Source organism: Balaenoptera physalus, assembly GCF_965194825.1.
Source record: "Balaenoptera physalus genome assembly, chromosome: 14".
Classification (NCBI taxonomy): Eukaryota; Metazoa; Chordata; class Mammalia; order Artiodactyla; family Balaenopteridae; genus Balaenoptera; species Balaenoptera physalus.
Window position 1 is genome coordinate 11,892,495 of NC_138893.1, and position 12,760 is coordinate 11,905,254.

Below are 12,760 nucleotides of genomic sequence, written 5' to 3' on the forward strand. Positions count from 1 at the left end.
AAATAAATTTATTTTTAAAAATAATAATAAATAAATAAATCTTTGATCGAAGCAGGACTAGATGATGGTATAGGCACCCAATAAAATATTATGCAGATATTAAAGATAAATATGGTAACTACAGGAAATGTGCAATCACGCCTGTAACCATTTGGTAAATATTTATGGAACTTGTATGGTAGCCAGGCACTCTTGAAAGCACTGGGTGTTTATTAGTGAAGGCTTTGTCCTGAGTGAGCACAGTTTCATAGAAAAGCTAAAATACATACAGTTCAACTAATAAGCATTTTGTCATGTTAAGACTACAGGATAGGGCCAGGCCAGAACATCCGGCTGCCTGAGTATGTACTGTGATTTCCTAGAAGACATGGCATGAGTTGAGTCTTGAAAAGTTCCTGAGAAGGCAGAAATGAAAACTATACGTACAGGGGACGGTGGTGGTGGGATGAACTGGGAGATTGGGATTGACATATATACACCAATATGTATCAAATAGAGAACCAATAAGAACCTGCTGGATAAAAAAATTAAATTCAATTAAAATCAAAAACAAAAGAAAACTGTACATATAGTATGATGTAGTTCTACACATTGTGAAAAGACAGGAAACAGACACACAAAAATAAATAGTTTTTGCCAATGGATTTCTAAGTTTTCCATGACATTATATTGAATTTTTTAAAAATTGTTTAAGTTATAAGTCACTGGCCATCTGAATTTTATGCCTATTTTCCACATGTAAAATTCTGAAAGAGGCAAACATATTCTAACTTCTTCAAAAAAGAACCAGATGGACAAATGAGATAAGCAACTGGTTTACGATTTTCCTGGTAAATGAAAGAACATGATGGATTGTTAACAGGCTACATCCTAGCCCTGGTTTTCTTGAGCTTAAAACAGTTAATAAAGTAGAGCAATTTTTTTAAAATCAGAAGTTGAGTATCAAGTTATTCTGTGTGGTGCATTCTTATGCTGTCATTTATAGTGTCTATTACATTACTGGTAAGAAATTGATGGGTACTTTTAAGGTGCCTGGGAAAAAATAATTCTCAGTAATAAGATTTTTGCTTAGAGCATTTTGAAAGGAATCATGATGAAATGAAAGTGATGGGAAGGTGGCGAATGGAAAACTTATCCATGGAAAGCAGTCAAGGCTCTGATGAGTGGCTCTCCGTGAGTGGGTGAGGGGGAGCTTGGAACTGCCAACAGAGCCCCGGCGGGGACAGAGTCCGTGAACCCCAATACTCACACGTGATCCCAATCTTGTAGAGCTCCCTGAATTTTTGGTTATAGCCCTCTCCGGGAACATAATCCCCGAGGCCAATGGTGCTCAGGGAAATGAAGCAAAAGTAAAAGGATTCCAGGAAGTTCCAGTCATCCTCTAGGAGGGAGAACACCGCGGCCGGGATGAAGAAGAAGCAGGACACAGTGACCACACCGAGAAGGACGGCGTGGACAATGGCCACCGCCTGCTTGGAGAAGCCCCAGCGGATGTGGAAGTAGAGGACTGGCCTGCGGGTGACATGGATGGTGACACGCTGGACCACCGCCGTCAGGAACAGAAGGGTGAAAGGGATGCCGATGACCGAGTAGATGATGCAGAAGGCCTTGCCCCCGTCGGACAGGGGCACAGTGTGGCCATAACCTGAAAGGGGAAGAGGTGGAAAACACCTGATAAATAACACACGCCTGCCGTCCACCCCTCCTCCCCTCCCACCCAGGAGACGAGCCGGACAAAATTTACGTTGGTGCTTCAAAGGCTCTATCTTGTTACTGCAGTAAGATTCAACAGTGGGTGCCACACATTTGGGAAGTCCATCACTCTGGATCAAATCTACCCAGCTCTTCCCGACGCATCCAAGCCTGGTTTTGAGGTCACTGTTAGGCTGAAACAGAAGATCTGTGTGCGAGGGAGCTAACACTTCATCGTCTCAGGCCATCAGGGAAAATGCATGATCGGATGCCTCTCTGCCAGGAGGGTGTACCCCTCCCCACTCCGCTCCCCCCAACCCTCCCCAGGAGCCTCATTAGGACCCAAAGCCAGTACAGACTTGCTCCAAAACACTAGAACGAGGCAGATGATGGTACAGTGGGAAGATGGGGGGAAGACTCAGTGAGGATACAGACATCAAAAAAGAGGAAGATACACGAAGATGAAAGCACACCAAGTCACAGGGCTGAGTGCTTCTTTTCAAATATTTTGTTCGATGATCTGGTTAAACGGCACATCCAGAAACTGCTAAACTTTTTTCCGCCTTGTCATTTCTGTAGGTTCCAAGATGCCATATATTCCACAAAACAGACATAAAAAAACCCCCACACGTTAGGGTCAGTGATCAAAACATATGTCTCTCTGACTTTCCACTAGGTTTCGGTCATTCCCAAATCAAGCCAGTCAAGAGACTTCATCTGACAAATGCCTGCAAGAGAGAAGCCAACAGACTGTTTTTAAAATCTCACAAGCCCTTCATCCTGAAAAGGATGCACATGTCTGAACAAGTCTGTCCAGGAAAGAGCCAACTAAATGCATTTTTTTGGGTGAAATCAGCTTCTGAAAAAAAACCCCTCACTCATGGGGTTATTACTGAAAAGTGGCTTCAAAATCTGATTTCTAAAATATATCCTGCTTAGAAATAACTCTGAAAAACCTTCAGCTTCAGATCTCCTGATTCTCTGCTTTATACCAATTTCCGGGGTCGGGGGGGTGGGGGCCCAGGTCTATGTGGCCACCCAGAAGCTGCCCCGGTTACTCCTGTGCCTGGCCTCAGCACGACAGTCAAGGTGGTTAATCCCAGAAGGTTATGAACGAATAGGGAGTCCCAGCAAGCTACTGAAATTGTATGCACTTGAACATCTCCACACCCGTGCATTTTCTGGAAAGAGATGCCAGAGCTCAGACGCTCAGAAGGATTGAGAACCACTGTTCTGAGCATCGGGTCCTGAATCCATCCGGTCCTCCCACACCCACAGCTCCTGGAATGCTTCAGCTGATTCCGGGCATGGTTAAAGAGGGAGACGAGTCAGTCAGGGTTTCCAGAGGGTAACATGAAGGACGGAGAAAGCTTGTAGAATTACGTTCATGCAAAAAAAGGAAGCAGCAGAAATGTGAACGCTTCACTTTTGAGGAAAAACACGTTACAGAGGAATCAGACTTTATGAGTAAAGCAGCCCGTATCACAGAAGACAGGGGCCAATCACAGCCATGCCAGGCATTAAGGAGGAAGGATATTTTAATGGTCAGAGATCTGGAAACAGAATCTGATAATGGAATCTTATTTAACACGACAAAGCCAACTGGAAAGTGATTCACAAATTTGGTAATGAGCCTCTGACCAAAAGTATCAGGAGACAACAGGGGATCAAGCAGAGACTGTAAGGGATGGATTGACTTTGGCAGGAATTGTGTAGAGAAAACATAAGATTAGCTGAATTTGTTAGACTACGTAAAAGCCTTGAAGCCCTGATTTTATTACTGTTTGGTAGCATTGCTGTGAATTATCTTCACTAAAAGTGTAACACACCTGTTTCACATAGGCCACCTCTTCTGTAGCATCTGTTCCAATAAACTACACGATTTCAGTACTAGTAGAAAAAAAATTAATTTCTAGTTTTAAAATACTTTAGGCTATAGTTTTTACTCTCCAATGATAATAGCTCTTTTTATTAGAATCTTAACTAAACTTCCATTTACTAAAATGTTATCTCCAAGCCATAGAGATAATCATTACAAGACTCTAGAATGGCGTCTGCAGTAATGATTTTTTTTTTTTTTGGTCAGTAATGTGTTCCCACTAAGATTAAAAATCACTAAAGTGTAGATGCCTCTTGAAAGCCAGTTTCTCCTTCTGATGTTTGCATAAATAATTTTTGTTAGTGGAAAGTACAATGTAAAATTTATATCTCATCTGCAGTCTCTACACTTTCAGTGCTTTACTAAGTACACAGCAATTCCTTTGCAATAGACAGCTGAATGCACCAGACAGAAACCTTCAGTCCTAGTGAATTGTAATGAAGCAGTGAATAATCTACTCAAGTTCAACTGACTCCCCAGATAAATCGCAAAGCAAAGCTCATATTTTTATCTCAGAACCACATTAAAATCCTTTACAAACTAGGAAGGATTTAGCAAAATGTTAATACCTTACTTATTTGGTGTTCCTTAAATTTTTCTAAGGCTATGCATGTAATTTTGGGGCCCAAAAGATTGAGCATGGCAAAGTCTACTGGAAAAACGAACTTCAAAAACTTAGGATCCAGGGACGTCCCTGGTGGCGTAGTGGTTAAGAATCCGCCTGCCAATGCAAGGGTCACGGGTTCAATTCCTGGTCCAGGAAGATCTCACATGTCACGGAGCAACTAAGCCCAAGCGCCACAACTACTGAGCCTGCACTCTAGAGCCCGCGAGCCACAACTACTGAAGCCCAAGCGCCTAGAGCCTGTGCTCCGCAACAAGAGAAGCCACCGCAATGAGAAGCCCGCGCACTGCAACGAAGAGTAGCCCCCGCTCACCACAACTAGAGAAAGCCTGCATGCAGCAACGAAGACCCAACCCAGCCAAAAATAAAATAAATAAACTTAAAAAAAAACGAACCTGTTTGTGGCCTGTCAAATCTACATTGTACATCTGCTTTAATTTTTAAAGTAAAGGGCACACTGACCAGAAGTAAAGAATGTCCACGCTAAACACAAAGATTAAATGCCTCCCTTCCTGGGATACCAAGGCTGGGACTCCTTTGATGACAAGGCTGCCTTCCCAGGTGCCAAGGCCGTGCTGACTCCCTGTGCGCATGTGCTGGTCTGTTTCTTTCAAACCTTCAAGGAATGGATCCCTGGCTTGTTTGATGTTCTTTGTTCTGACAAGATATAAAACTGTGTCGAAAACCATGCTTCTCTGGAGCAGTTCCTCAGAGTCATATTGGAAGCTGGCTTCCAGGCTATAGTCCTCAGATGGCTCAGATAACACTCTTTTCTATTCTTATTGATTGTTTATTGATTTTTTTTCATCGACAGCTATCTAGGCAGCACACTGACCTGTCCTGATCCTTCCCTGGACCTGAGACTTCTGCTTGGCCCAGTCTGTTTCTAATTCACTGTTTTTCTGGGGGTTTTTTGTTTTGTTTTTAAAATATTTATTTATTTGGTTGTGCCAGGTCTTAGGTGCGGCACACGGGCTCCTTAGTTGCGGCACGTGGGCTCCTCAGGTGCGGCACGTGGGCTCCTCAGGTGCGGCACGTGGGCTCCTCAGGTGCGGCACGTGGGCTCCTTAGTTGCGGCACGTGGGGTCCTTAGGTGCGGCACGCCAGTTCCTTAGTTGCAGCACATGGGCTCCTTAGTTACGGCACGTGGGCTCCTTAGGTGCGGCACGTGGGCTCCTTAGTTGCGGCACGCGGGCTCCTTAGTTACGGCACGTGGGCTCCTTAGGTGCGGCATGCATGTGGGATCTAGTTCCCTGACCAGGGATCGAACCCGGGCCCCCTGCATTGGGAGCACAGAGTCTTATTATCCACTGTGCCACCAGGGAAGTCCCTGTTTCTAGTTCACTGCTGCCTTTGCTTTGGGGTTACTCTCAGGATTTCTTTCCACCTCTGTTCCCCTGTGAGCTAATGTAGAAGAAATGTGTGGGTCACCCCGGGTCTACCTGGTCCCAATTCCACGAGAACAGGGATGAGAGGGTTTGTACCCCCTCCTGATGAGTACCATCCACATCAACCTCTTGCAGACGTCACAGCCTGTCACAGAGGATGCTCTACACCCGTGGGCCGGCATTCTCACTCCGGCTGCTGCTGTCGTGCGTGTGGCAGCACCCCGTCCCCGCTCCTTGTGCAGGGGTCAGCACACCTGTGCAGGCCCCCGCTCCCCCCGTGTGCCTGTCACACACAGACCTACCTTCCACCCCTGGGACCTCTGACAAAAGAGTTGGAATCCTGATCTAGAGCCTCATGATTGTGCAAAACAGCGCGGCTGAGGAATCACACATCACATTCTAGTCTGTCTTTTTGTGATTTCTTTTTCGTTTCCTCGCTCACCCATGCCTGACCACGTCTTAGAAATTTTTGACAACAGGACGACAATGAGAAGAAAAGCTGAAGGAAGCAACAGAACAAGGGTCTAGTCCTTCCGAAAGCGCCAGTATTTTAAACAAACCTTTCTGATCATATTTCCTCCACCTGCCACTTCCCTCAGGTGTGCCTTTGGGTTTGACAGAATTATCCTGCAGCCATCACTTCCCTGAGGTCTAAAGTTCTTAGACTGTAAAGGCTTCCCAGTCATGCACTTTTAGAACAGGGTTTGAAAATTCATGCCATAGGCGTTTTCCCCCCGGGCAAGGATGCTGTGTAGACAATTCCAATTTCTTTTCCCCTAGGAACAGCGGGCACCTTGCCCTGTGGAAGACAGGCTCAAAAGGTAAAGGAAAAAGTGCTGGAGGACCAGAAGATGACACACCATTTACTGGACCCTGAATTTCCAAGCCCCGCCATGCAGATCATCAGCCTAGTTCTTGTTTGGCCCCAAGCCTCAATCCAGGCTAGAACTGGTCCTAAACTCTTGTCTGGTGTAAAGGGGTGGAGGAGCCCTGGATGCCTGCTGGACCAAACCACTCCTTGCTTTACAGAGACTCAAAGCAGTGATGTCCCAAGGTTTTCTGGCAGGAAAGCCCAGGTGTCTACTTCACCTTGGTGGAAAAATCTCTATACCTTTCAAAGGCAGAGGTTCCTGGAATAAACTTTTTTTTTCTCTTCCATTTGACTTTAAAGACTCTGATGCTCTTGAACACTGAGAACACAGGGAGGAAAGTGCAAACAAAAAAGTCCTTTGCAATACCACACGTGTAAACCAAAGGTGGTGCTTAGGGAAACGGGCCGAGGAATCTGACGTCCTAAACTTGAATCCCGGCTTTGCTTCTTACTAGCTGTGTGACCCTGCAAAACTTTATGCCTTCATTTCCTCGTCTGTCAAATATGAATAATACCTCTTACCTCTTGGAGGTATGATGAGGATTACACCGAAGCATCCATGTAAAGCAATGAGCACAGATGCCGGTACCTAGGAAGTACAGAGCAAGTAAGCTCTTCTACGGAGGCTGAAAGAACTAACAATTCTCTCGACAATACGTATGCTCTGCCAGACTGGCCACTAGGCATGCTAGTTAGAAGATGTCTGTATTCTCTCCTCTGTTCTCTGCTCACATTTTAATTTTCCCTCCATCCTTCAAGACTCCTCTCCCACACTGATGGGTAAAGCAGTTCCTGGTAGCAACGAAACACCTAACAACAGCACTCGGGGGACAATCTGATACACAGGACTTTGTGGCCTCTCTGTAGTTGGGAACAACAGTAGTGACCCCCACTCCAACAGAAAAATCCAAAGGCTCCCTCTCAATTTCTCACTCCCTTCACTGTAAACGGCCCGGTAAGGCCCCATTCACCACAACCACGTTCTTATGGGTAGATCCCAGGAAATCCCAATGATTAAAGGTAGGTGAGACCCTTCCCACAAAATTGCTCTACTCGGTGGTATGTTATCTACAAAGAAAAGAGGCACTACATAGCCACACAACCTATTGTTAGCACAGGGAAGTTCAAGTTCTCTCTCCTTTAGGTGCTGCAACAAGCAGTTACTTGAAAGGTTGGGCGGAGGCAGATACCACACTCCTCTAGAAGCCAGATTTCAACCACCTTCTGGTCCAATCAGGTGACAGAATCCTCAGGATCCTTGGTGAAGTGGCAGAGCGCTGAAGACGGCCGAGTCCTCGAGCTGGAATGCCATGGTGAAGGATATCCATTTGCTGGGTTCTAAAGGTTTTATACTCCCTCGTGCAAGAGTAGATGAAAAACATCTCTAGTCAACCTACGTAACTTGAATGAAAAACCATCCATCTTACTTACCCATGAAAATACTTGTAGTACTCCTTATGCTAATTCATGGACTCTAGTCTATACTTAGGCCTTGCTGAGACCTCAGGAGAGTGGATTTCTAGTTAGGGTTTCTCAAATGCTAACTAACTTCCCCTGGAGTACACGTTCCTAATCAGGGAACTTCACATGTTAACTCCCTGCCCCTGGACTACAGACGAATTGATAGGAACGCTATCACACCATCGATATGGGAATACACAACACCTCTGTACTTCTCTTAGGGTCTGACGTGACTGACTTTTCCTTCTAGGAAATCTCACTTCTCTCGGCTCTGGGTCATGGCCCGGTCGGCACAGGATCTCCTTCAGGAACACCCGTGAGTAGGTCTTCCACAGGGCGAGGCTCGCCTTGCTGCCTTGGTCCCAGAGCAAAGCCACATGCATCCGCCAAGGACACGTGCCTTGGTTACCGGAAGCCACTGAGATCAGGGCCACGTCACCGCAGCACTGCTTGGCCAAAACTTACTAACCCGATATGCCAGGGAAAACTCAAAAGCAGGCGGGGGTGGGGGGTGGGGGGGAAAGCAGGCGGGGGAGGTGTGTGGGATGGAGGAGACCAGAATGGGAAGATTCAGCGTGTTGACAGCTGGCTTGTGGGTACACGGAGGAGTCATTATGCAACTCCCTCTAATTCTGTCTATATTTGAAAATAACCTAGAAGGACAGACTTAAAAGTTAAGGCTTTGAGGTGTGGATGTAAAACAGTTTTCCATCTACATAACATCGAGGAGGACATTCTAGATTTTTCTTTACTCCTTGAAATCCTGCTTTGGTACAGGGCAGTGCTGGAAGTTAGCACATGAACAGAAGATCAATTAGGACACAGAGGTGTGGCACTCAAGAGACAGGAAGATACAAATGTGCTTTTTAAACTGTTACAGGGACTTCCCTGGTGGCCCAGGGGCTAAGACTCTGTGCTCCCAATGCAGGGGGCCCGGGTTCGATCCCTGGTCAGGGGACTAGATCCCACATGCACGCCGCAACTAAGAGTCCACACGCTGCAACTAAAGATCCTGCGTGCCACAACTAAGACCCAGTGCAGCCAAATAAATAAATGAATGAATGAACGAATGAATGAATAAATAATGGTGGTGGAATTATATATTAAAAAAAAAATGGTTACAAGTCTGTAACAATTCCATAACCTCCTTGAACAGATGGCTTAACACCTCCGGCTGTGCTTTGAGGGCACAAACTCCCAGGCTGTAGGCAGCTCAGACGTGTGTGGGCCAGATGGATGGGGGGATGTCAATTCTGGGGCTTCCTCAGGAGAACTGCCAGGGGGCCCATGCACACCTGCTGTCTGCTCCTAGATGGGGGACACAGTTCTCAGGTCCATCTGCCAGCCTTGGGGCGGGGGGGAGTTGCAGCGGCCCACGGAGCACCTCCTGGTCCTGCCAACCCGTCACTGATGAGCAGCGTTCCAGAAAATGCTATTTCTCTAAGGCTGAAGGAAGTACAATCCGCTCCGACACGGCTCCCCACAGATGCTGGGCCTGACCTCATCCTCCTGTGAAACTCCCGGGGCAGGGGGACAGGATTCTTGGGGGGCGCCGAGCACTAGAGCGGAACAGAGGATTTGCAGCCAGAACCCAAAGGCAAGGCAGCCCTCCCGGTTCAGCATCGAGGGGGAGTGGGAGCCCTGAGGACAGAGCACGGCAGAGGCAGGGGGGTGAGGGCGGTCCGGGTGGCGGGAGCGCGGGGGGCGTGTAAAGGGCCAAGCTCTCCCAGCCACCCCGGTGGCTCAGGTGCCCTCCTCCCAGGGGACCCCCAGATGTGCACCTGGCTCTCCCCGGGGGAAGCTGTGTCTGCCTTAAGGTGATTTCAGCCCTAAGTTCCAACTGATGTTTGCTGAGCCCTGAATGTGTTCCAGGCAGCGGGGTTTGACAACCTCATTTACATTCAGGTACGAAGTCACTCAACTAGAACCACCTTGCTCAAGAGAAGCCACGCAAAGCTCACTGATCCCCCAGCCTGGGGAGAGGATCCCTCGGTACCAAAGGCAGACTGAAAAGAAAAAGATTTACGTGAATGGAAACAGAGGCGCATATGACACACCCACTTATAAAGCTGACACCTTAATAAGGGGATTCGGGTACCACATGCCCAAAGATGAAATATTGGGCTCAAAAGCGTCACTTTGAATAGAATTTTCTAGCTCACAGATATGCCGGATTTTAAGCGGGGAAAGCAGAAGGAACAGGTCCATCAGAGGCCTCCCTCACTGGTCCAGCTTTGGTGGGAAGATCTGTGGACCCCAATGCCCTTCCTTCTACTGGTTCAATATGACCTCCATCTAAACCACTGTGTGGAAACAGGTCTGTCTCCTCCAGGTCACCAATGGCTTCCATCTTGTGAAATCCCCCAAATAGTTCTATTCTCACGTTTCTCAACTTCTAAGCGCCATCTGACCAAGCTGACTGCCCCCTTGAAACAATTTCTTCCCTTGGCTTCTCCCTCTCATTCGCTGTCTCCCGGCTCACAGGCCCTTCTCAGGGTCCTTCGCTGGTCCTTCCTCCGTGGTGAGCGTGCCAGACTCGAGCCCTCCAGGACTCGCCCCTCATACTCTGTCTACACTCACTGCCAACCCCAGACTACAGCCACCTGAAAGCAGAGGGGGATCAGAGTCGAGCCTGCTTGTGACCTAACAGCAGCATGACATCTTTGAGGCAGCTCTGCCTTGGATGATGGCATCCAGACTCGAGGCTTTAAGTACCATTTTTACGCCTGTGGTTCTTCAACCTGGCTGCACATTAGCTTCACCTGGGGGCTCTTAAGTACCTTAGAGATGTCTCTTCAATTGGTCTGGGATGAAGTGCAGACGTTAGTATATATTTTTAAGCTCCCCAAGAGACTCCAACATACAGCTAGGATTGAGAACCGCTGATCTATATACTACAGTGATGGCTCCCAAATTTACTGGTCCTCTTTTCTGAGCTTTCAGTTTACGCCTAACATCCTACTCAAAATCCTGTCTTGGATGTGATACAGGCATCTCAAAATTAATATGTCCACAAAAGATGTCTCGATGACGACATACTTAGGACCACCTCTGCCTTCATCATCACCCCTCACCCTGAAAACCTCAGCCCAAATCTGCCCCTTCCCTAGCCTAGTCTTCCTCGTTTCAGGCAACAGTACTGGCATCTGGTTCATTCTTCAGGCCAAACACCAAGGTGATTTTTAAAAAATTCTTCTTTCCCTTGTCCGCAACCTCTGCTCGATCAGCAAATCCTATTGGTTTCACTTCTAAAATATGTCCTAAAGCAGAGCACTTTTCATCATTCTCCCTGCTGCTGACCCACGGCCCATGGTTTTTCTCCTGCATCACTTTCTCAGTCTCCCACCTCCCCTCACGATTCCACTCCCCCAGCCGCTGATGTGTGCCAAAGCTATGAGACACTTGCGTTAGCGCCCTATAGCTGCCTTGAGAAGCCGACTTGGCGGCTGAAAACAGCAGAAGTGCATCTTCTCCCAGTTCTGGGGGCCAGGGGTCTGAAATCAAGATGTTGGCAGGGCCGCACTGCCTGCAAAGGCTCTGGGGGAGGATCCTCCGTGCTCTCCCAGCTTCTGGTGGCTCCAGGCCTCCAGGAAGGTGGTTTCCTTGGCTTGTGACCGCATCACTCCGTGTCCACCTCCACCTCCACCTGGCCTTCCCTCTGCATCGTCTCCTTTTCTGTCTCGCATCACGACATCTGTTACAGCATTCAGGGCCCACACGGACGACCTCACCTCGAGATCTTTAACTCAGTTACATCTGCAAGGACCCTCTTTCCAAATAACGTCACAGGATCCAGGGTTAGGGCCTGAACATAAACTGGGGGCGCGCGGGGGGCACCATTCCACCCACTTCAATACTATAAGGTTAGCTTAGCTTTTTTTTTTTTTTAAACAAAACTACTTCTCAGACAGCTCTGCTATACCCAACAGCAGTACACAAGGTTGACAGATTACAGGGAGCACTTCCTTTTTTTTTCTTTTCTTAATTAATAAATAAATTAATGTTTTTGGCTGCGTTGGGTCTTCATTGCTGCCTGTGGGCTTTCTCTAGTTGCGACGAGCGGGGGTTACTCTTTGTTGCGGTGCGCGGGCTTCTCATTGCAGTGGCTTCTCTTGTTGCGGAGCACGGCCTCTAGGCGCACGGGCTTCAGTAGTTGTGGCACACGGGCTCAGTAGTTGTGGCTCACGGGCTCTAGAGGGCAGGCTCAGTAGTTGTGGCGCACGGGCTTAGTTGCTCCATGGCACGTGGGATCTTCCCGGACCAGGGCTCAAACCTGTGTCCCCTGCATTGGCAGGCAAATTCTTTTTTTTTCATATGAATTTTATTTTATTTATTTTTTACCCAGCAGGTTCTTATTAGTTATCTGTTTTATACATATTGGTGTCTATATGTCAATCCCAATCTCCCAATTCATCCCACCCCGCCACTTTCCCCCCTTGGTGTCCATACATTTGTTCTCTATGGCAGGCGGATTCTTAACCACTGCGCCACCAGGGAAGTCCCTAACGTCATCTTTGAATAATGAAAATCATATCACATCACCCCTTGGATTAGAATCCTCTAATGACTTTTCACTGCAAGTACTGGAAATAGAACACAATCTTAAATTCCTTGCTACGGCTTATTGGACTCTGAAGATCTGGCCCCTGACTACTTCTCTGACCAAACTTCCTACTACTACCCCCCTCACACACTACTCTCTGGAAAACACCAGCCTTTTGTCTCCTCTTCAGAAAGTTTGAGCTCTATCACAGGAGTGGCTCCTTTTCTTCATTCAGGTCTCAGACCAATATCACTGCCTGAGAGAGGGCTCCAGGGCACCCTCTCGAAAGTGGTCCCATCCC

The 12,760-nt window shown here is 47.5% G+C and overlaps 1 protein-coding gene across 1 annotated transcript in view; it reads right to left on the reverse strand.

Annotated features, from left to right (window-relative positions):
- KCNK1 (potassium two pore domain channel subfamily K member 1) overlaps positions 1–12,760 on the reverse strand; it is a 46,488-nt gene that overhangs the window by 4,168 nt on the left and 29,560 nt on the right. Inside the window, exon 2 of the mRNA XM_082423023.1 lies at positions 1,250–1,645. Coding sequence (XP_082279149.1) covers positions 1,250–1,645 — 396 coding nt within the window. The remainder of the gene's footprint in view (positions 1–1,249; positions 1,646–12,760) is intronic.